General features: G+C 45.4%; 2 protein-coding genes across 2 annotated transcripts in view; one reads left to right on the forward strand and one right to left on the reverse strand.

Moving 5' to 3' along the window:
* SNX5 (sorting nexin 5) overlaps window positions 1-6021 on the reverse strand; it is a 44538-nt gene extending 38517 nt beyond the window's left edge. The window contains exon 1 of the mRNA XM_075925752.2: window positions 5864-6021. Coding sequence (XP_075781867.1) covers window positions 5864-5902 — 39 coding nt within the window. The 5' untranslated portion in view covers window positions 5903-6021. The remainder of the gene's footprint in view (window positions 1-5863) is intronic.
* A 250-nt stretch (window positions 6022-6271) lies between these two features.
* On the forward strand, window positions 6272-15752 carry MGME1 (mitochondrial genome maintenance exonuclease 1). The gene is made up of 5 exons (XM_025182370.3): window positions 6272-6455; window positions 10914-11320; window positions 12710-12932; window positions 13791-13923; window positions 15176-15752. The coding sequence occupies exons 2-5, from the start codon at window positions 11041-11043 to the stop codon at window positions 15350-15352; spliced, it is 813 nt and encodes a 270-aa protein (XP_025038155.3). The 5' UTR covers window positions 6272-6455; window positions 10914-11040; the 3' UTR covers window positions 15353-15752.
* Window positions 15753-24114: the final 8362 nt, after the last annotated feature.

Consider the following 24114-nt stretch of genomic DNA (forward strand, 5'->3'; position numbering starts at 1 on the left):
AAAGTGCTGGTGATGTTTGTCAAGTGAGTTGGTTAAATGTCTTTTCCTTTCCTGGCGCCACACCACTTTTCCTTCCTTTAATATATCATGTTGTCTTTTCCATTCCATTTCCTGTTCTCTTTATTCTACTTCCCTTCTCTCCCCCCCCCCATAACCAACCACTTTCCATGTGTTCTGTTTTAGCCCTTTGGTACCCAAGGGACTAAACCTACTAACCACAAGACCAACGTAAAGTTGGGGGAGGAGAATCCACAGACTAGGAAAAGTCAACTATTTCCCCAGCTACAAAAAAGTGCTGGAATTGCTAGCATGTTGTGCCTAGAACCTGTCTGGGGACTGGTCTATCAGTCTCTGGCCAGCAGATGTCATAGGTTCGAAACCACCCTAATCTCTGGGGAAAGGAGCACACTTTTCTCCCATTGTCTTCCAGATTTTCCTGGCAGCTATAAACATTAGTAGTGCTTTCCTTCCCCTTCCCCCCCATATCTACCATACCCATGCCCTGCAGCAGCTAGAAAGTTCTTCAGTTTCTTACTCCTTACCAAGCACATTTGGGATCTTCCCCGGTTAATAATTCCACTACTAGCATAGGCTGGTGCACCAAGCTTTTTCAAGCAGCAGACCAAAACTGATCAAGCAGTCAGTTTTCACAGCTGGGTAGGAGCTAAGACTAGCAAGACTGACCAGTTTATTGACAGATGCACAGCACAGGTGTACATGGGAAGTTTTTGCAACCATAAGGGCTAACCTCTTAAAGGAAGCTCAAATACTGCAGAAATTGGAGGCTTCCCAGAAATAGTGTCTTAAGCTGTGTACATGCAAATTTAAATAGTTGCAGCTGTGCTGCCATAGCACTCACTACTTCACATCAATGGGAGGAGTTCTCCCATTGCAGTAGTTATACAACACCCTGAAAGGAGACAGGTAGGCTGCTGCAAGAATTATCCTGGCAGCCTAATGCGGTCTACACCCAGATTTAGGCTGGCTTAACTATGTCACTCAGGGCAGGGGTGTGGATTTCACACACTTTAGTAACTTAGGTAGGTTGAGCTAAATTTTTGTGTTGGCCTGGCCCTAACTCGCTCTGGGCTAGTGATCACACCATCCTCAGCCGCCTTGAAACCAGGAGCGTCAAGGAAGAGGTAGGTTTGACTTCCCCCTCTGGAGCAGAGCATTGGTAGATCACTGGGGGGTGGCGCCTGCTCCAATTCTGTGCCACTTGGCCATTTCTAGACACCTTCTGGATTTTTAGCAATAAGCAGCTTGCCCAACTTACTCAGCTCTTATGAATGGTCATCTCTACCCTTTTCTTTTGCTTTTTCTCCCTACACTGGACAAGTACACTGCTTCTCCCAAACCCTTCCTCCCTCCAAAGTATCCTACACACACTTCCCTCAACAAGATGGCACATGGTCCCAATTCCTACCAAGACGCTTAACCTAGGAAACAGATCAGACACCCAACCTGCTTAATATCTATTGCCCAACAACACTGAAGAACTAGCAAAACCTAAGCTTTTGTTTAAAATACTTGCCTAACCCTCATATAAAACCTTCCAATTATAACTGGACCCTAATGAGCACAGCCTTGTCTGCCACAGTCTACAGTTTGTAACAGTGAGAAGCAGCATTTTAATCACTAAGACCATGCCTAGACTACTCTCGGCTTCCAAAATATGCAAATGTGTGCCTGATTTGCATATCTTCTTCTAATTCTTTTTCAGAAGAGGTATTTTTAAAAAAATAGTCTAGATGGTGTTTTTGCGCAACCCTCCCCCCCTTTTTGAAAACCCTGTGAACCTCATTTGAGGAATAGGGGTCCTTTAAAAGGGGGGGTTGCACAAGAAACCCCATTTAGGTTGCTTCCCCCCCACACTAGAAAAAACTTAAGGATAGGTGCAAATGTACATATCTTCCTAATTTGCATATCTTCTTTTGCAAACTGAGGGTAGTCTAGACCTGCATAAATGGCCTGGGATGTTACCTCCAAAGCAGACACTTTAATGTCAACATTAACCATTTAATTACAGGTTTCAGCAGACTAGGGGAAACCAGAACTGAAATCCAAGAGAAAAGAGAGGGAGCAGGAATATCTGTGGTCCTGAAAGGGAACTAATTTTTTGACTGTGCTACCTCTGAATGAAATACTGTACTGAGAACAAACAATGAGGCCATTTTCTACCCTGGATCTTCATAGAAGCCTCAAAGGAAATTCCATCCCTCCAGATTGAAAGCCGGGAGCAATACTCATTTTAAGTTGATACCTGACCCACACAGACCATAAAAAGAAATTTGTCAGCCCCGCAACACAGCTGAAAAGGGCCTTGCCTACATGGACAAAAAGTGGGCTTGAGTCACTTTAAGACAACACCATTGAGCAAACAGCTGAAGAAAGCACCCGTTTTTTCCCATGCCAATAATCTCAGTGTACTGAGAGAGTTTCTGAAATGTTATTTAACTTCAGCTTTCTCTATGTTGCAGGCAGAACGTGTCATTTCAGAACTGGAGTACACAAAGGGAAACCAAAGTGAGACTTCATAGTTGTGGGGGAAAAAACCAGCAAGCAAATGGTCTGGTAGCACTTTATAGACTAACAAAACATGTAGGTGGTATCATGCTGGGGGGGGGGGGGGGGAGAAGGGGTGTCACGTGACTAGTTGCTGTGAAGTGTATTACAAATACACGTTCTGGCTCCAGTATTCCTAATTTTCACTGGAGAATTTAAGCTGAAGGTGCCCTTAAGTCAACATGGTTTCTGTAAAGGGAAATCCTGTCTTACTAATCTATTAGAGTTCTTTGAAGGGGTTAACAAGCATGCAGATAAGGGGGATCCAGTAGATATAGTATACTTGGATTTTCAGAAAGCCTTTGACAAGGTCCCTCACCAAAGGCTCTTGTGTAAATTACATGGCCATGGGATAAGAGGGAAGGTCCTTTCTTGGACTGCGAACTGGTTAAAAGACAGGAAACAAAGGGTAGGAATAAATGGTACATTTTCAGATTGGAGAGGGGTAACTAGTGGTGTACCCCAAGGGTCAGTCCTGGGACCAATCCTTTTCAACTTATTCATAAATGATCTGGAGAAAGGGGTAAGCAGTGAGGTAGTAAAGTTTGTGGATGATACCAAACTGTTTAGGATAGTCAAGACAGAAGCAGACTATGAGGGACTCCAAGAAGATCTCACCAAACTCAGTGATTGGGCAGCAAAATGGCAAATGAAATTTAATGTGGATAAATGTAAAGTAATGCACATTGGGAAAAATAACCCCAACTATATGTACAGTATGATGGGGGCTAATTTGGCTAAGACAAATCAGGAAAGGGATCTTGGAGTTATCGTGGACAGTTCTCTGAAAACTTCCACACAGAGTGCAGCGGCGGTCAAAAAGGCAAATAGGTTGCTAGGAATTATTAGGAAAGGGATAGAAAATAAAACCCAGAACATCTTACTGCCCCTGTTTAAAACTATAGTACACCCACATCTTGAATACTGTGTACCGATGTGGTCTCCTCACCTCAAAAAAGATATTTTGGCCTTGGAAAGGGTTCAGAAAAAGGCAACTAAAATAATTAGGGGTTTGGAACGGGTCCCATATGAGGAGAGGTTAAAGCGATGGGACTTTTCAGTTTAGAAAAGAGGAGACTGAGGGGGGATATGATAGAGGTCTATAAAATCATGAGTGGTGTGGAGAGAGCCGATAAAGAAAAGTTATTTATTAGTTATTTATTAGTCAGCTGGCTGGGGTGTTTCAGCCCTCCCGACCTCCCAGCTCCCACCATTCCTCGCAGCTACTCACCTGTTGTTTCTGCTCAGTGAGTAGCTGCTCCTCAAATGAGGAAATCTAATGTAAATGTACTGCGCAGGTACACAGTTCAGAGAGGGCTCAAGAGCTACTCTTTAGAGCCCCTGAGATCTACCGGTAGATCACGATCTACTGGTTGGTGACCACAGCCTTAGGTAAAGGGATCGTACCAACTTCCCCAGAAGGGTCTTCAACTTTCAGCTACTTGACACCATACATTACACTTGAACAAAGAACTAATCCCTGTGTTATTCTACTGCAGCTCAGAGGCAGAATGCTAGATACGGCCTATATGACCTTTCAGGTATTCAGTACTTCCATGAAACATTCAGTATAGTTTATTCGACCATTTTTCTCCCTTTTAAGACCACTGCTATTTCTGCTCTTTGTTTCTCTTCCTTTTCCAGTCTGTCTCTTTCACCAACTTATCTTTACATTTGTAGTTCATTCTTCTTTGTGGTTTGTTTGTTCTTCCCTCTTTTATTCCTTGCTGCAGCTCCCATTTTCCCCAGCAGTTAAGTAGTGCAGACAAAAGTATCACGGAAACACTTTGGCTAGGTCTATACACTTTGGTGGGTTCTTGTACAAGAACATCTTGTGTAATAATTCTTGTGCAAGAACACATCCACACTGCCATGTGCAAGATGTGCTTTTGCACAAGAAATCTCTGCCGCACATCCACACTGCCCTCTTGCACAAGAGCTGTTGCACGAGAAGGCTTAAACTTGTAACAAAAAAGTATAGCTCTTGCACAAGAAGCTCTCTTACCATGCCATACTGTAAATCTTGTTGCACAAGAGTGGGCAGGCAGTGTGGACGCTCTGCAGGTTCTTGCACAAGAACCTGCCAGTGTAGACACAACTTTAGAGTTCAAATCTAAAGGCTAACAAAAGCTAGAAGAAATTCACCCCTCTCCATCACCACTTGTCCACAGAAACAAAATACAGGACTATGTAGCACTTTAAAGACTAACAAGATCTGAGGAAGTGGGTCTGGCCCACAAAAGCTCATCATCTAATAAACCATCTGGTTAGTCTTTAAAGTGCTACATTGTCCTGCATTTTGCTTCAGCTACCCCAGACTAACACGGCTACGTCTCTATCACTTGTCTGCAGATTCAGGAAGACAATAACACACCAGTTACACTTCAGTCACACTTGGAAAGTTCTCTTTGCAACTGGGAAGGCTAGCTACACCAAGTCCACCATATCAATAGATCCTGCCCATAGATCAGGTACTTTGCTTCCATCAAATATTGTTTTCATGCCTTTCAGCACTCCTCCTGTACTTCACTGGAAGGTGCGGATTAAGCTAAGGTCGCCCTTTCCTTCCTATAGCAAAATGCAGGACAATGTAGCACTTTAAAGACTAACCAGATGGTTTATTCGATGATGAGCTTTCGTGGGCCAGACCCACTTCCTCAGATCAAATAGTGGAAGAAAATCTGGCCCACAAAAGCTCATCACTTAATAAACCATCTTGTTAGTCTTTAAAGTGCTGCATTGTCCTGTATTTTGCTTCAGCTACCCCAGACTAACACGGCTACATTTCTATCACTTTCCTTCCTATGCTATTAACGCAAAATCTTAAGTAGAGGCATTTTTTTTAACAGCATTTGTATTTTCAGCTTTCAAAGACACTGAAGTCACTCTGGGGTTCCAGGACAGTTATTCAGCGTTGCCTCCACAGCTCTCAAGCGGCTCCAAAGTCAGTAGCCCCTGCTCCCTGGGGGCTCGCTACAGCACCAGCCAGACACTGGCACGGCCAGGACACGCGCCAAGGGAATTGAAAGCCGGTCCAGCCAGCCGCCCAGGAGGCAGGGAGTGAAGAGCACAGCGCTAGGGGGAGGCACGGGGCCCCACTGGGGGGGGGGGGGGGACCGAGCCCCAGGTAGAAGGTCTCCTCAATGGGGGACCCCAGGCCCCCCCCCCAGAAGGGGGGAGCAGCCCCAGGGGGCGGGACTCAGCCACAGTGGAGATGGGGGGCCAGCCCCACAGAGGGGGGGGGCCAGCCCCACAGAGGGGGGGGGCCAGCCCCACCACAAACCCCCGCCCCGCTCACCTTCCGCTTCTCCTCCGCCTCCTCTGGCCCCGCAGCCATCGCGCCCGCAGCCACCCGCCTCCCTCAGCGGCTCATATAGGCTCACAGGCCACCTGACCCCTCGGGAGCAGGGCGCCGCCCCCCTCGGCCTTCCCAGCAGCTCGCGCGCGCGTCACCATAGAGACCCGGCAGCCTTTCCCAGAAGGGGGAGCCCGCGCCCGGCTTTGGGAGGCCATTTTGGGCCCGGGCGGAAAAGCTTCGCTGGGCACGTGCGCCTGGTGCTGGTGACGCTGCCCTTAGTTCAGTGGGCGGTTGAGGCGGGGGGGGGGAGGGACTCTCTCTCTCTCTCTCTCTCTCGCTCGCTCTGTTTCGATCACGTGTTCACACCGTCCTACCCTATCACAGCCGCACCCTCCCACTGACGTAAATCTCACCCGCCGAGCTCCGCGGCGAGTGGGCGGGGGGAGGAGAAATGCATTGTGGGTGTTGTAGTTCCCAGCCTCACGTCGCTGTGCCGCCGACAGGCTGAGGAGGGAGGAAGGCAGAACTACAAATCCCGGGAGGCGGCGCGCCGCTCTAGCGGGAAGGTAGCGGCGGGTGCTCCCGAGTGCAGGTAATAACGGTCGGAGGGGCCTGACTGGGCTGAGTTCCTGTGTGGCGGGCGGGCTACCGGCGGCTGAGGGGGCGGCCCCGAGCCGTGTGGAGGGCGGGGGGTACCGGCACTAACCGACCTGCACGCGCTGGGCGAAGGAGGCCGGCGCCGTGATCCCCGTTTCATAAATGGGGAAACTGAGGCAGCGGGGCGGAGGGGGGCGCAGTGACGTGACTATGGCCGCCAGGCAGGCCCGTGGCAGAGCTGGGAGGAGACCCCAGCTCGCGGCCCGGCTGCCCCCTGGCAAACACGAGAGAGACTTGAACTTGCTCTATTCACGTCAGTGTGCCACCAGGGCGCGTGGGGACAAGTGGCGCCGAGGGGTGTGAACGGGTGAACCCCCCCCCCTCACTAGTTGTGGTCACCCCTGGGCTACGTCTACACTGGCATGATCTTCCGCAAATGCTTTTAATGGAAAAGTTTTTCTGTTAAAAGCATTTGTGGAAAAGAGCGTCTAGATTGGCAGGACGCTTTAACACAAAAGCACTTTTTGCGGAAAAGCGTCCGTGCCGATCTAGATGCGCTTTTGCGCAAAAAAGCCCCGATCGCCATTTGCGCCATGGGGGCTTTTTTGCACAAAACAAATCTGAGCTGTCTACACTGGCCCTTTTGCGCAAAAGGACTTTTGCCCGAATGGGAGCAGCATAGTATTTCCGCAAGAAGCACTGATTTCTTACATGAGATCGTCAGTGTTCTTGCAGAAATTCAAGTGGCCAGTGTAGACAGCTGGCAAGCTTTTCCGCCAAAGCAGCTGCTCTTGCAGAAAAACTTGCCAGTCTAGACACAGCCCTGGGGGGCTGAAGCAGACCACCGAGTGCCATGGGCAGGGGGACACTCCACTTGGGCTGGCGCAGCCCCCAGCTGCACTAGGCAATGGGGAAGCGGTTTGGGGGGGCTGGAGGGGCACCCATCCTTGTTTCATCAATTAACTGGTGAACTAATTAAACAGGATTTTACATCCCTACTGGCAACACGTCCTTGCTGGCAACACGTGTTACCTAGTGGTTAGTGCTGTGGAGTGGGATTCAGAAGACCACTGGACTGCTCCAGGACCTTAAGCAAATCGCAATGCCTTTTGGAGACTGTGTTCCTATCTGCAAAAAGAGGCTAATGTTACTGACATTCTTTATAAAACCTTGTGAGCGCTATGGATGAAAAGTACAATATAAGAGCTAGATATTGTTGCTGTAAATGAGTTAAGTAATACTCATTGCATTTACTACTGAACTGAAATCAATGGCTTGTATTTCTCACCCAAGAAGCAAGTCGTCTTCATGTATATGCACCATGGCTCAGGTGGCACAGAGTTTGAAGGAGTAAGGTTAGATTTTTTTTTTTCCCCGCTGTGTCTCTGTGCAGCAAGTAGAGGCAGAGATTCATTTTCTTTTGTAAGTGATCATGGATTCTTTATACACAAACATCATGCAATTCAAGATTGAGAATATTCTCTATTAAACTCAATAATGTCTTAGTAGTCTAAGACTTTCTTTTTGTGTGTCTGCCACTAGAGAGCAGTGGGCACCACATGCATGCTAGCAGCTAGGTTACAAATCTGTCCCAATCCCTAAGATTGGTAGTATGCTGTGTTCCCTGTAAAATGTGCATTTGGGTGGCCCTTCAGGTGAGATGCTGCCCAGCTGATTAGCAGAGCATCCAAATGTATTTCTAATAGTGGTGCATATCCACATATGCCTCAGTACATAACAAAATTTATTCCATGCATGGATGGAAAATAATAGAGGGAACACGAGTAGTGTGAACGAAAGCGAACAGATTAGATCCCTATCCTCATTTTTGTAATCAATCAATGTTAACTTGCTTCTGGTAGCCAGCTTCTACCCTTTGCATATTTATGTAATACCCTCACCTCTTCACATCATTTCATACACAAGGTTGTACATTTTGAGTCTTTAGAATGTATGCCTCTCTTATAATTTGCAAACATCACTCATTCTTTGTCTAGCAAGTAGCAACTTATGACAGGTAACTGACCTAAATCAGACTGACAATAATTCTATTAAAAAATTAAGAGTGATCAAAACTAAAGAAGAGTGCCTGTTGGCATTAAGATTGTAATAATCAATTCTCTATTTGTTAAGCTTCTGTTCAATAATTTATAGCAAACAGGAAATATAAGGCTCCCAGGAAATCTAAGGCGGGCTGACCTTGTAATTGTGTCTAAGAAGAACTGACATTGATATGTACTTCTTGCTAAAAAGAGGAATAAACTTCTTGCTAAAAATAAAGCATCTGCTCTAGGAAGAGCAAGAGTGCAGGAAAAACAACCTTCCACCAAGTAAAAGTGAGAAATAATATGAAAATTGATATTATTCTGGTTTGTCTCAAATCATGTGCAATTAATTTCAATGAGATTGACTGGGCAGAATTTAGCCTATTGCCAGTTTACATTGTTACCACTTGTGATCTAATTTTGGCCATAGTTGCACACCTTGTCTTAGGAAAGAAAATAATGTAAATTGATTAGTTTGCCCTTCCCTACTAAACCTGACTACTTTAGTCTTCTGTGCAGACTGGAAACTAAACTTGACAAGAGTCTGAATGTCAGGATGCTCAGAGCAAGATTCATGTCAATTTCCCATTGTTGCACACTGGAAAAGAGCAAACAGATATAAAAGGACACAGCCAACATAATAGGACACAATACCATCCTAATTTTTAAAAGCATCATGATTTTAGCTTATTCCATTACCCTTATTACATTTCTATAGCAGAGAATATACAAGGAAATTGTAGATTTTGGTATTCAAAATGTCTTAGTGGGAAAGTTTTCCTTTTTAAAGTACCTTGTTTTTATTCTAAAACAAAAAATAATAATATTGACCAGGAAGTTGATTTATTTATTTATGGACAACTTGTATTTTTTCCACTTTCTCTCTTATAGTTTATTAGAGAGAAAGTGGAAAAATCATCTAGAAATTCTCCTGATGATCAGTTGTTATAGGAAAGCCCCAAAATAGGGACCGTATAAGGCCCTGTGTCACTAGGACTACTCCATCTACTAAGCTATAAATCCTTTTGGGCATAGATCTTACAATTTGTTCCATGAGCTCTGTTGACTTCATCAGGACTCTGTAAGCGCTGGAATTTTCCTGTCTGGAATAACTTGTAAAATCAAGTCCTTTGCATTGAGGTGTTTTGTTTTTTGGGTTGTGAGATTCTTTTTGTTTGGTGGGTGTGGGGTGTTTTTGTTTTGTTTTGTTTGTACATCTACTGTTTGAACAGTGTGTGGTGTTTGGGAAATACAGTGAAAGAAAAGAGAAATACCGAAGTGTTTCAAGAACAAAGCAGTCATGTTAGCCTGTAATATGTATTGCCTACAGGATTTATTTGTAAAACCTGGAATGTTGCGACTTTGATTGGTAAGTAACTAGCTCTCAATTGAAGGAAACCTGGGCCCTAATACTACTGAGACTTGTGCCTATGTTTTATTTTAAAGCACGCTAGGAAACACGCTTATTTCAGAGGCATAGATTGCAACTACAACATTTTTCAGAACCAGGCTATAAAGTAGACTATCTTGGTCTGCAGATTGTATTAAAGAAATATCCTTAAATGTCTTGTCTTTAAAATAAAATTTATTCTCAGTTTGGAGAAGTCTACAATTGTCATTTAAAATACATATTTTCCAAAAGAGCATAAATTGGTATTTGACCACTGCAGTGCGAATACCTTTAGTATCTCCCTTCTCTTCGGCTTCTCCAAGTCTCAGCTCTCCAGATTCTAGGGTGTACATAATACTGCTGATTGCCTTCTCACATGTACAGAAAACATCTCCTCCATTCTCCAAGAGCTCATTAGCCTTCTCCAGTCAATTAATTCTATTCTGGGGACCTTCTGCATAGCCCACGTAGCTTGTCTCTTTCTCCCTGCATGTTTAATACCATCTTCTCTATACCTTCCTACAGTTTTGCTACTGTAAAAGTGTTCTGCACTGCAGCTTTTCCCTCTCTCAGCAGCCTCCATTTATCTCTCCACCTCAATTCAAACGTGAAAACACCTTTTTTCCCTCTTGTCTATACATTTTATTTTTCTGTGGGTGATTATTGCTCACTATTACTGTGTTTAGCACTCAATGGCTGGAGTTCAGTTGATATGAAAGGCACTAATGAATACTATGCAGCTTTAATTTGTAAAGTGGATGCTAGCTTGATGACACTAAATCAGTAACTCTTCAAATCATGGAAATTCTTTTTCTACAATAGGAAATTATGGAAGGTTCTGAATGCTCCTAACAGAAGAAAGAAAACTGTTTAACTGTCTGTAAATGCTGCTTCTGAGGATGAAATCCTTCAGGCTCTTAACCAGAAAATCTGGGAGACTAAAAATGCTGTTGACAGAACATTTTTGCAAAAATCAAGTCCCGTGTGTTTGCCTGTATGTTTCCTCCTATCTTTGTAGCAAGAAGAAAAAAGAGAATGGTTATGAACAAGTTGATCAAGAAAGGTACACGAACTTGGTCCGTTCTGTCACATCTTTCAAAACCAGTCCTCGGACACCAGAAACATTGTTTGAAGAAGATAATCTGATGTATGGACCAGTGAGTAAGTTTAAATCTCCTGTTACAGATGCTGAAACAAAAATTCCAAAAAATTGGGTCCCTCTGATAAATTCCAATAAGAGAACTTTGCCTCCAAACAGTGACCCAAAGTGCCTGCTGAAAATTGGCTTAAAAAGACACAAGGTGCCCAGCGTGACTAATGTCCTTCAGCAGACCATGTCTTCGGAACAGGCCTTTTACCTGGAGAGGTGGAAGCAACGGATGATCCTGGAACTTGGAAATGATGGGTTTGCAGAATACACTAAAAGTAAGTCTAACCAAAGTGCTTCTTAAAGTAATAGGCCATGCACTAAGTAGATTAACTGCAGGATCTGGCTCTAATCTCCATATAGCAGCATCCATTTCAGAATCTCAAAACACTTTACAAGAATATCTGATCCTTCCTGAATTGGTTATTCTGGGACTCTCCCATGGACTGCATGAAGCAAATAACCTAATAATAGTTAGTGGTAAATTAGAATGTAGGATTATCATGCTTTAATCCCCATTATTTTGGTAGTACTTGCTAGAATTTGCAACAGGTTGATATTTTCCACATGATTTATGGAGTTTGACTAGCACTTCTACAGACAATGGTTTTCGGGGGGTTTTATGTTTAGGAATAAAGTGATTCGCTGCACTACATAACATCACAATGTAACATTGATTATTGGAAAATTATGAGACACCCAGACTCTTTTGGATAAATGGAGATGGCAGTTCTGGAGACTTAGATATTTGCATTCAGGTACCCTCACCTGCAGTGCAAACTTGAAAGCCTGCTGGCCAGTTATCTGATTATAGACTACTGCCTGCTTCAATGTACCGGAGACTGTTTGCAAAGTGTTTTCGGTCTTACTGTGTACTCCAAACCAACCAGCATTTGGATAGCCTCAGCGTGGATTGCTTGATATACTGAAGTCCTTAAACACTTACAGATTTTACATAAGGTTTCTGTGAAATCCAAGTGCATATCAGGTCTTTTATTCACAAAGACTGCCAATTGATTTTCCCATGGGCAGTGGGGCTAAGGCACTGTCCTGCTCACACACCCAATCCAGGGGATGGTTGGTTAATACTTAGGTTTTTGCTCAGCTGAAAAGTTGAATTTGCTGTATTCGCACCCCATTTGTGTTCTGGAATATTTTTATGAACAGACATATTAGCAAGAATGTTCTACTGAAACAGCACCTTTTAAGCAGCTGTCATTCCTAACTCAAATCTTATCCCATGTATTATGTTCGGTCAGGTAACAGATGCATCCAAATACAATTAACAATCATAATTTGATGTCAGATACGGTGACCTGCTCACATGAATTCTATAGGCAAAGACCGATTCATAGAAATTATACGGCAAATATGTTTGACTAAAGAATGATGTGCTTAGATTTATAAATTGTCCTGGACGATTCATCAGCACAGAGGCTAATTTAGATTAATAACATTTAAATAATTCAATTGTTTACTCATGATGCTTTATTTTGTTCTCTTCCCTTTCCTATATCCCTGAAGCTGTTTTAGCACCAAAATGGGGCTGATTATTTTAGAATCGCAACTGGATAGTAATTTTTAATATGTTTTTATCCCATATATGAGCATTGCTTATTAAGAAAGGGGGTTTAAAATACTCTTGTTTTTCCTGTCATCTCTCATAGACCTCTTCCTCCAAGGAAAACTTTTCCATGCCGCTTTGGAATCTGTCTTTTTGTCTGACCAGATCCCGTTGAAAGAGCAGGAAAGAGATTCCACTGTGTCTGGCTACTTAGCAAGTGTTCAGCATGTCCTGAGAGACATCAGTGGAGTAAAAGCTCTGGAAAGTGCCGTTCATCATGAGACTCTTCAGTATTCAGGACTTGTAGATTGTGTGGCTGAATATCGGTGAGATGCTGGTTCTCTTATAACGTCCCATCACGTTTTATAGACTTTGGTGATCAAACAGCTGGTTTGTGGGCCAGATCTGGCCTATCCAATGTTATGTGGCTCTGACAGTAGGACACATGAAGTAGCAGCTGAGAGGTTGAGTGGATTGAGGAGGAAGCCAGAGACACTGCCAAGCTGAAGAGGCATCAAAACACCACACTAGGGATGGAACAGGGGAAATCAGGAGATTCAGGATGAGAAATAAGGGTGCAGGGAGAGGAACAGGTGACACAGACTGCTCAGCGAAGGCAATGCTGCTATTCTTTTAGGCTATGTCTACACTGCAGCCCTATTTCGGGATACCAGAGGTATCCTGAAATAGCTCTTCCATGTCTTCTGAGTGTGCCCCTAATTTTGAAATATAATGTAAACCTCATTCCATGAGGAGTAAGGGACATTTTGGAATAGTGATTTATTTCAAAATAAGTGCTGTGTAGACAGCGCCAAATTTTGAAATTGACTAGAAATAAGCTACGCAATTGGCATAGCGCAAATTGCATAGCTTATTTCAAGTTACACATGCTGGGAGGCTGCACCATTAGAGAGCGGCCTCTGCACACCTCTAGAGTAGTATATTGGCAAGGAAGGGAAAAGTGAACCAAAGCAGTGTTGTCTAGAACTGCCACTGGTATTTGTACTTAATGGTCCTGGATCTAATCCAGCCTGTGGAGGACTCAGACTGTTACCAGCACTGTGATCATAACAAATGACACCTCATCACCAGGAAACAGGAGAAATAGAGTAAAGTGTTTGATGGCAAGTTTTTCATGAGCACTAAATTGAACTAAAAAACTCCCCTTTTGCTTGCCTTTACAGAGGCCAGTTGTGTGTGATTGAGTGGAAGACTTCAGAGAGGTCAAAGCCATATCTCCAGAACACATTTGACAACCCACTACAGGTTGCAGCGTATACCGGAGCCATAAACCACGATGCTAACTATGACTTCCAGGTCAGTAGGCCTACAGCCTGCTGAGACAAGTGGGAGCGTTCACCTCAACTTCATTTTCCCCACCCACGTTCTCTACTTACCCTCATCCAATATAGAACTGCAGCCAGCGTTTACAGGGATACAAGCATGTGTGAATTCCACCAGTGCTGCTGCTCCAGTTGCCTCCCTTGGTCGGCAGCGTGTGGTCAGTGTGCTCTGAAGCGTCCACTCAGCTGCACCATTTGCTAAGGGACTGATACTGAGACCCCCGCTAATCTCCAGCTGAATTCTGGGAGCTATAGGTGCAGCGCCCTTCTGAAAGTCAGCAGGCCGGTTGACAGCGAGAACAGCACCTGGGCAGTGCACAGCGAGTGGGGGAGAACAGCCACCCAGCTCCACGCTGAGCGTGGCAAGTGAAAGGAGAGGAATCAAAATGAGAGCAGTCAGATAAGGAAATGAGCTAGCAGCAAGCACCCCGGTAGCCTCCTAGAAGAGTGCCTGTCCCCTCTGGCAATTGAATGGGTGTGGTTAAATGCCTTCCTTACACCACATGGGAACATTGCTCAGCTCTTCAGTGAAGGAGGGAAGTAGTGCCCATTACTTGACATCTGAGGCAGATCTGTCTGTGCATAGATTGCAGAGGAGGCTGCATGGCCTGAAGGATGGTAATTCCTGATGTGAAGCAGAAGGGTTAAAGCAGGAGAAAATGAAAGGATATCCAGGGCCCCGTGGAGGCCTTTCTAGGGATGGAGAGAAACAGATCCGTTAAGCGGAGCACTTGTATAGTATCATGGCAGGATCATTTCATTGAGAAATACAGGAAGTAGCTGCATGATCTGACCCTTTACAAAAATTGGCCTGTTCTCTGAGCCATGATATCCCCTTATTCTTCACTGTTACCTTTTTATGTTGTTTTGCTTGTCCAGTCAGAGAGAGGGGGGAACACGCAGTAGTTACCATTCCCTTACAGCCCAATGGCAAAGGGCTGAATCTGAACTGGCATGGGCAAAAATCTACTCTGTCCAGAACACAGGGCTAGACTCCTGAGGCCTGATACTTAGGGTGGCAGAGCTGCTACAGCTCCAAGTCCTTGGACGCTCTTTAACTTGGAAAACTGGGCTCCTACTGTTGCATTGTAAACAGCATTGCTTATTAAAGTCAGTGGGTTAGCTTTACATTGATGTGCATGGTGAAAGGGCAGTTTAGTCTTTGGAACAGTCAACTGAAACGGCATATGGATATTGAACGACTGGCGTCATTCTTTTCATTGCAGGTTAATTGTGGACTCATTGTAGTGGCTTACAAAGATGGCTCCTCTGCACATCCCCATTTCATGGACTTGGATCTGTGCTCTCGTTATTGGAACAAATGGCTCCTGCGCCTTGAAGAATATACCAAGAAGGAAAAGAACAAAAATATAAGTGAGACAAGTCAGACCTCACCCCTCTGAGCAGAGAACTGAAGCAGAAAGTCCTGAGTGGTCTCTGATACTGACCCTTTTTGACCTGCGGCAATTACTTACTATCTCTGCCTCAGTATCCCCATTTCTAAATTGGGTCTCATACTTGCCTAGCTAATGGGGGTGCCTGGTGGTTTTATTGAGCCAACTTAAATTGGGCTGGTATTTATATTTTGCAGCAAACTTTTATAAAACTGGAGACCAATAGAAATGTTCCCACAATTAAAGAAAAAGTCCAGTAAAGTTTGTATAAACAAACCATCACGCTCTTGCAGCGTTTGAAACCCAACCCTTGCGAATGGAGAAAGTGAAATTGACTCTGACCCAAAACAGAACTTTCATTGTCAGAGCGAAGTGAAATGCAAACAATAAAGATTAGTAGTAACAAGTAGACTGGATCTTAGCCATTTCATCTTTTGCTAATCTCTCATCTGATTACAACATGTGACTTATGTTGACAGTGGCCCTTTGAAGGTGGAAAAATTGCAAGTGCTAAGAATTATACTTAAAGCAGCATTAGGGAATCACTCAGGCTGTTAAGACAAACGTGTAGCTTTAGCGGAAGTGGTCTCCAAAAAAGAAGTAGAAAAGTAATTGGCATAGCTGAAGGTTGCCCTTAAGTACTCCCTAGGATTGCTCCAGCAGGAGTGGGCTCTCATATAGGTTTCTTTGCCTTAGTACAAAGCTGTGTCTCTCTAGAGCAAAGTGAGAATGAAACTAAGGCTTTGTACCATGCAAAGACTCTTGTGCCAACACAGCCCCACTGATTTAACTAGTGTTACATAGACTAAGGGGGCCTATCAGTGCAGGACTAACTGCAGGATCAGAACCTTGGGGGGTATGGGTGTGTATTGATGCCAGTATGTTTTTCAGAAGCCTTAGTCCTGTGATTTTTGTAGTTTTAAGAACTGAAGATTTAAGAACCAAAAGCTGACGATAGTTTTAAAATTAGACTGTGCTACAGAGACCAGTTCCCTATAAGCTGTGCACTTGTGCAGCTGCTCAGGAGAGATTCAAATGCCACCCAGAGGAATTAGCAGAGCAGCCACAGCTAGGTTGTTTCCACTGGTGGTGCACATTCACACATGCCTCTGCACATGGAAAATATATTCCGCACATGGACGAGGCGGCAGGGGGAAGAAAATCCACACATGGTTGAAAAAGATTAAAGGGAACATTAACAGAGGCATCTTGCTTTCTGTTGACTAAGTATCTAGTTTATCAATAATTAATCCTAAAATACAGGAGTCACTTTTGAGACTCATTCATAAAAATGAGTGTTGAAGAGATAGTAATAAAGTAGTGTTGTAAATGCTGAATAAATACGAGGGTTTCGTCTTGAGTGGTGTTGCTTTTCTCATTTATCTCCTTCCTTTAAATCATACATTTGAGCTTTTCTTGTCCTCACTATGAATTATATATCTAAGTACAGCTGATCCATTATTCTAAAGACTACCAATCAGTACCTGAGTCCTTTGCAACAGGTTTGCTTTTGAACAGAAGAGTGGCCATGCTGAGTCAGACTAATAGTCCCCAATCAACTATCCTGTCTTCCAACAGTGACCAGTGCCAGACACTTCAGAGCAAATGAACATGACAATTGAGTGATCCATCTCCTTATTTTTTGATCAGTTACTGATCCTTGAGAGGATCATCCTGCTTGTCCCATAACTAGTTACTTTGCTTAAGAGATTTTGGGGTAGGATCATGTTAAAGGTTTTCTGAAAGTTCTAGTATACAATGGAAACTGAACCACTCTTGTCCACATGCTTGTTGATGCCTTCAAAGAATTCCAATAGATGGGTGAGGCATGATTTCCTTTTATAAAAGCCATGTTCATCTCTGATAATTCTGTTCTTTACTAGAGTTTCAACTGCTGTGCCTAGATCTGCGATTAATTTTAAGAGTTTGTAAATGCCAGAATCGCATGGAACCTTTTTTAAAAAGTGCTCTAACCCTGCACCTGGTACAGTGGCTGATTTAAATAATGAGTTACATACCACAATTAGTAGTTTTGCAATTTTGTACTTGAGCTCCTTCAGAACTGTTGGGTGAATGCAGATGCTAAAGGCAGGAGAGATTGCCTTTGTTCAAGCTCAGGGTATTGGTGTCAAACCTGTAAATGAATTCCAGTTCTGCAGACTGTGATTGGTTGGTGAAATTACAATTAAGAGTTTGCAGAACTGGAATTCATCCACAGGTTTGATGATATTACCCTGGGCTTGAACAAAGACATTAACTGGTTGGCGCATTAGAAAGCCAATTTCTCCTGCCTTTAACACTTACAATTCCACATCGAAAGCTATGTATGGGACACATCCTTCCCACTTAGCCTTATTAACACGGGTCCTGCAATTGACAGGTACTTCTGCTGTTATAGATCTCTTGGCTTCTCTTATTTCCACTCCCATTCAGCTGATGACGTGAGTTTTGCCATAAAAGCTCATGAATCCATATATGTTGGTTAGTCTTTAAGATGCCACAGGACTACTCATTGCTTTTAAAGTTACAGACTAACATGGCTACCCCTCTGAGATTCTTTAGCATTTTGATTGTCCAGTAGCCCCACTGATTCTTTTTTTATTTTGGGGGGCTGGCTTCCTGCTTCTGCTGTTTTGTTTGGTTTTTAATCCAGCTTTTGTGTCTTCCTAATTGCTCTTCAGATTCTGTTTATACTTTTACAGTTGACTTGCCAGAGATTGTTCCTTTCTGGTTTCCTTGCTAGGACTCTCCTTCCCATTTTTAATGGGTGTCTTTTTGCTGCTAACCACCTCATTTACTGTGAGTGTGTCTACACTGCCCAAGTTACAGCACGGTTACCACAGCACTGTCACATGGGCAGTGTAGACACACTGTACTGCTGGGAGAGAGCTCTCCCAGAGATTTAAAAAAAAAACAACACCATCCTAAATGACCCAATGGGGTTAAAGTCTGTGGGACTGGAAAACAGGGTAGGACCTTCAAGGGAGACTGTAGCTTAATTCAAAAGCATTTTTACTGTTGCTTGTAGACCTGTCTGATTTGCTTCCTAGGTCACTTGGATTTTATTTTATTTTTCCAATACACCGATTCGTTCTCATCCCTTCGAGCACAGCTACATTTGCCCTAGCAATGTTCTTAAGCTGTACTGTGCTTTTTGACTCTCTAAAAGAGAAACAAATGTTATTGGTGCTCTGAGTGTTCCCCGGGAGGGCTGGGACTCAGGGTAGACAACACTGGGGAAATTCAGGACTGGCAGTGTGTTGATCACCTTGCCAGGTGTAACCAGAGCGGGGACTGGGTAACAAGCAGGTTGCTGGAATCAGCAATGCTGAATTCGAGCTCTTAACCCACAGACGCTCAGAGCAGGCTGGGAGCATCCTGACAAAAGCAGCAGAGCCTTGAGGCACTTAGGGTTACAGGGCACATAGTGATACAATCCCTCACTTGTCTGGACTGCGCCCCAGAATGGGACATTTACACCCAGACCTAAAAGCCCTATTTAAATGGCTGAACTGATGACTAGTCAGGGCTGCTTTAGCAATAACACCTGTTCTGCAGAGAGGTCCTGCAAGTCAGAATTGCAGAGTTCAGGCGCCAAGTTTCAGGAAATTCCATTTCATGCATCTGACAAAGTGGGCTCCAACCCAGGAAAGCTGATGCCCAAATAAATGTCGGTCTTAAGATGCCACAGGACTCCTTGGCTGCGTCTACACGGGCGGGTTCTTGCACAAGAAGATTTATGCTATGGCGTCAGAAGACAGGGCTTCTTGCACAAAAGCTACGCTCTTTTCTAACCGGTATAAGCCTTCTTGCACAGGAAAGCAATTTGGATGCACAGGAGGGGTTTCTTGCGCAAGAAACCCGTATGGCTAAAATGGCCATCAGAGCGTTCTTGCGCAAGAGAGCGTCCACACTGCCATGGATGCTCTTGCGCAAAAGCACATAGGGTGGACGTGTTCTTGTGCAAGTTGTTCTTGCACAAGAACCCACCAGTGTAGACATAGCCCTTGTGTTTAGGTGAGTGGTTTCAAGTGAATTCAGTGGTGAAAGTGATTTAAATTCCTTATAGGTACTGTTGTATCACAACCCACCCTTGGCCGGGGGGGGAGAGAGCTCCAGGCCAGGACTGGGGAAGGCACAGAGGGGGGGGTCTTAGAGCTGGGGCAGTCCCAGTCCTAGTCATGACCTGGTCCTGCCCTGTGCTGCTCCTATTCCCAAAGGGAACTGTGGCTGTGAGCATGTTGCGTTTGGAGGATGCTGCATGCAGGCAATGGCGGGAGTTCACAAAGACACAGAGCGCCCCCATCCCTTGCACTGATGAAGAGACCACACACCAGCCTATTTTCACCTTTGGCTGCATTACAGGATAGCCAATATGTTGTGGAAGGGTGGCATGTACCCATCGAAGGGATGGAACAATTGGACCATGAGAGAAAGCAGCAGCCACTAAGCTATAGTCAGGCTGGATTATCCATGATGCAGCTGCGGCAAAAGTCAAGAGAACAACAAATAGAAAAGAGGGCTGAGCATACCAAAGGGTGTGCCAGGCACATTACAACACTGACACTGTTCAATACATGCCACAGCCAGCAGAGGTCTGCATGCAGAGTGGAGTTCCACCTTGGAGATGGCCCACAGGAGATAAAGCCCGAATGGCCTTGATTCATTTTATTGTATAATACCCCTTCTGGTAAGAGAAGGGGGTGATTCTGCTTCTCCAGACAGTTTCAAATGCCAGTGTAGGGTCTGATAGCCCATCACTGAAATAAAAGGGACCCAAACCCTAAATAAATCCATCTTGCCCTGTCTCAAAGTTCACACCGTGAAAGCTCATAACGCCCGCCCACTTTATCAATGAAAGATATGCACAGCGATTGCTCCCTCCTCAAGTAATTATTTACAGTGGGCTTGATAATAAAAGAGGTGTTCTTATTAAGTATAAAAAGTAGAATTTAAGTGCTTGCAAGTGAAAACAGTCAGACCAAAGTAAATTACTAAATTAAAATGAACGAGAAAAGCTTAACTAGTTCTAATCCACTAAAACTTGTTCCATGCAAATTCTTACCCAAAACAGCTGTTCTTATTTCAGGTAAAAGCTTCAAGTCAGAGTCACTCTTTACACTGATTTGGGTCTACAGCGTCTTCAAAGTTTGTTGTATCTTCTTAGGGTGTGCCAGGCAATTTCAAAGGCCAGCTGAAGAAAAAAAAAAAAGACTGCATGCTTCTCATGGCATAAATAGACTTTGTGCGGCATCCTCCATCCCCATGGAAAAATACTAGATTCAAGATGGATTCCAGGACAGGGTAGCATGTCTGTCCTATTGGCTCAAATGTAGTTGGTCCTAGAAAAACGACCGTCCATCGGTTGTTGGTTTGAGTAATGAGTCATTAGGTGTTTGAAGTATCACCAATAGCCCTTGTTAGCATATTCATAACTATAAAAAAATCCATACTTCATCTTTCTAACTTAACATTCAAGAATGATACATGCACAAAATTAGAACAGACAGATTCAGTGGATTGTAACTTTAGAAGCAGCATGTTACATGACCTGGTTTTCATAAAGCATCTTTGAGTTATGCATGGTCCTAGTCATAAGCCAATTTTCATAAAGCATGGGGGGCTGTGACAATATTGTAATTAATTTCCTCCTGGGGGAGGAGGAGACTATGCCAAGCAGCTCTTCAGCATGGTAAATAAATCCCCCATCCTGCCAGTTGAATTGATTCTAGCGACGGTCTGCATGGACCTTAAGCATTTCAACAGACAAGGTAAGAGGTGATTAGTTTGTGGCATCTGTGGTACTTATCAAAGGACCTTCACAAAGTTCTCCCTAATAAATGAATACCTTGCATGGCAGACTGTCCCCCATCCTGGGTGGAAGAGGAATACCGCACCTGCTCCTGGACAGCGAGGGGAAAACACCCTTTGGCTACGTCTAGACTGGCATGTTTTCTGCAAATGCTTTTAATGGAAAAGTTTTCCGTTAAAAGCATTTGCGGAAAAGCGTCCGTGCCAATCTAGACGCACTTTTGCGCAAAAAAGCCCTGATCGCCATTTTCACGATCGGGGCTTTTTTGCGTAAAACAAGTCTGAGCTGTCTACACTGGCCCTCCTGCGCAAAAGTTTTGCACAAAAGGACTTTTGCCCGAAGAGGAGCAGCATAGTATTTCCACAAGAAGAGCTGATTTCAGACAGTAGGAAGTCAGTGTTCTTGCGGAAATTCAAGCGGCCAGTGTAGACAGCTGGCAAGTTTTTCCTCAAAAGCAGCTGCTTTTGCGGAAAAACTTGCCAGTCTAGACACAGCCTTTGAGAGGGGAGGATGACGTTTGACACTCACCGCTCCTGAAGGCTTCCTGCTTGGCTTGGAAAGCACTGTGAGGAGGGAGTATCCCCACGGGAAGCGGGGGGAACAAAAATCAGCCTCATGCAGTGAAAAGTAGGGCAAGATCAAAACAAAAATTGCCTGGAACTCCCAGGAATCCCTTTGCAACAGCTGCATACACTAGATTGTGAGCTTTCTGGTCGGTGTGTGTTCAGCACGGTGAGATTCTGGTCCATGAGTAGGGCACCTTTGTGATCCTGCAGCACAAACACACACACACCTCTGCCCCTGCAGGACTCTGAGCACAGCTGAGAAAAGGCAGCATTTAGATTTCCATGGGGTTCCTCTCCCTGCTGGGGCACCTCCTCCTGGTTGCTCTGGGGTTTAGCTCCTTGAAGGTCCAATGGCCCCTGCTGCTCACCTCACTCTCTGGGACCCAGGGGCTCTCCCTTCGTGGCTTGGCCTGCCAGCCAAGTCTCTGCACCGTCCCCATTCTGGGCATCAGAATCTTCCCATAGAAACTGTCTCCAATAATCTTCGCTGCCCAGCTGCTGGTACTGCCCCAGTTGCCAACAGGCAGGGGGGCTGACAGACTCGTCGGGTCCCTGGGCAAGGCTGTTGCAAGGGGGGCCTGGCTCTGCACCCGTGGGAGGGCAGGGCCTCAAGCAGAAGGGGCAGGGCTGGAGCTAGCTGCCCCCAGGCAGCCTCCGTGCCACCCAGAGCATGTTGCGCAGGGCTCTGGTGGAGATTTAAAGTAACAGTGGCAGCGATCAGGAGCCCCGGGCCTTTTTGAATTGCTGGGCCCCAGGGCAGGTGCCTCCTTGGCCCCTCCCTGTTGGCAGGCCTCCTGTCAGGAGCGTAGGCCCACCCCTCTTCTCCTGCCTCCAGCTCAGGGACTCTCAATCTGTGTGAGCTTTCCCCCGGTTTCCTACCCTAACCGCCAGGTTCCCTCCCTGCAACCCCTTTCCACAGCCAGCTTCCTGGCGTCGTCCTAGCAGCCCCTCACGGCTGGGCTCCGTCAGCATTCAGGGATTGCTTGGGCCACCCACTTCCCCTCAGCTGCAGCCTCGGTGGTTGATCTGCCCCTTGCAGGCTAGTGTGGGCTGAACACACCATCTCTCCCTGCCAAATTGTCTCCACCTGAGCCTCTGGGAAAATAAGCTCAAACATTTCAAACACAGCCAGGCTGAAACAGTCCTTGGGGTCCCCAGACACACAGCCGATGCCTTATCCCCGGTCACGCTTTCCGGGCAACCTGTTTTCTACTGGCTCTGAACTGCAGCTCTTGTGGGGAAAGTCCTCCAACACGGCAGTGTGGTGAGAGAGAGGAGAAAACCATGCACTGGTGGGATGTTTAGAGGTAACCCCAGTGTAGAATGTCCTGGCTTCCTACAGGGTGTCATTTCATGCACCTCTTCTCTTCAGGCCTTTTTTCTTACAATCTAGGCCAGGCTTAAGATTGAAGAAGTTAGTCAAGAAACGTCCTTAGTTGGTTTGTTTTTTTCTGTATAATACATGGAAGAAAGGAAACTGTTTATTCCAGTCCTGGAGGAATTCAGAAATTACTATTGCTCCAAACACAACAATTGCAAAATGCCTATTACAGTAAAACTCCATTAGTCCGGCATCCAATGCTCCGGGACTCCTGATGGTCCGGCTCCATCAGGAACCCAGAAGTGCTGGGGCAGCCGGACAGGCTTCCCCCATTCAGCTGCTGCTGAAACTGACCAGCAGCTGAATCGGGGAAGCCGGGAGCAGAGCAGCTGGGGTGCTGCCGGGTTGGTCTCGTAGCGCTGCCCCTCTGGGCTGCGGGACCAACCCGGCAGCACCCCAGCTGCTCTGCCCCAGGGGTCCCCGATTCAGCCGCTGCTGAAACAGATCAGCGGCTGATTCCAGGAAGCCCGGGGCAGAGCTGCTTTGCCCAGGGCTTCCTGGAATCAGCCGCTGATCTGTTTCAGCAGCGGCTGACTTGGGGACCCCTGGGGCAGAGCAGCTGGGGTCCTGCGGGGTTGGTCCCACAGCACTGAGGGGCGGCACTACGGGACCAACCCGGCATCACCCCAGCTGCTTTGCCCCAGGCATCCGGATTCAGCCGCTCCTGAAACTGACCAGCAGCGGCTGAATCAGGGGGGACAGAGCCGGACTATCGTAAGGGGGGGCTATGAGGGGTCAGCGGTGGCATCCCCTCCCACCCCACTCCAGACGCTTCATAGCCCCCCATTCCAATAGTCCGGCATATCTGATAATCCGGCACCCCCTGGGTCCTAAAGGTGCCGGATTATCGGAAGTTTACTGTATGTGCCACCAAATAAGTAAACGACATTATTTCCTGAACTACTTGTATGTCATGTTCAAACCTAAACTTTAACAATCTTACCCGATCTGGTCTCACATACCAGTGGGCTCACAGAGACACAAACCTTACTAGAAGAGACTAGTCTTTATT

This window comes from Pelodiscus sinensis, chromosome 3, assembly GCF_052426305.1.
Source record: "Pelodiscus sinensis isolate ZL-2025 chromosome 3, ASM5242630v1, whole genome shotgun sequence".
Taxonomy (NCBI): domain Eukaryota; kingdom Metazoa; phylum Chordata; order Testudines; family Trionychidae; genus Pelodiscus; species Pelodiscus sinensis.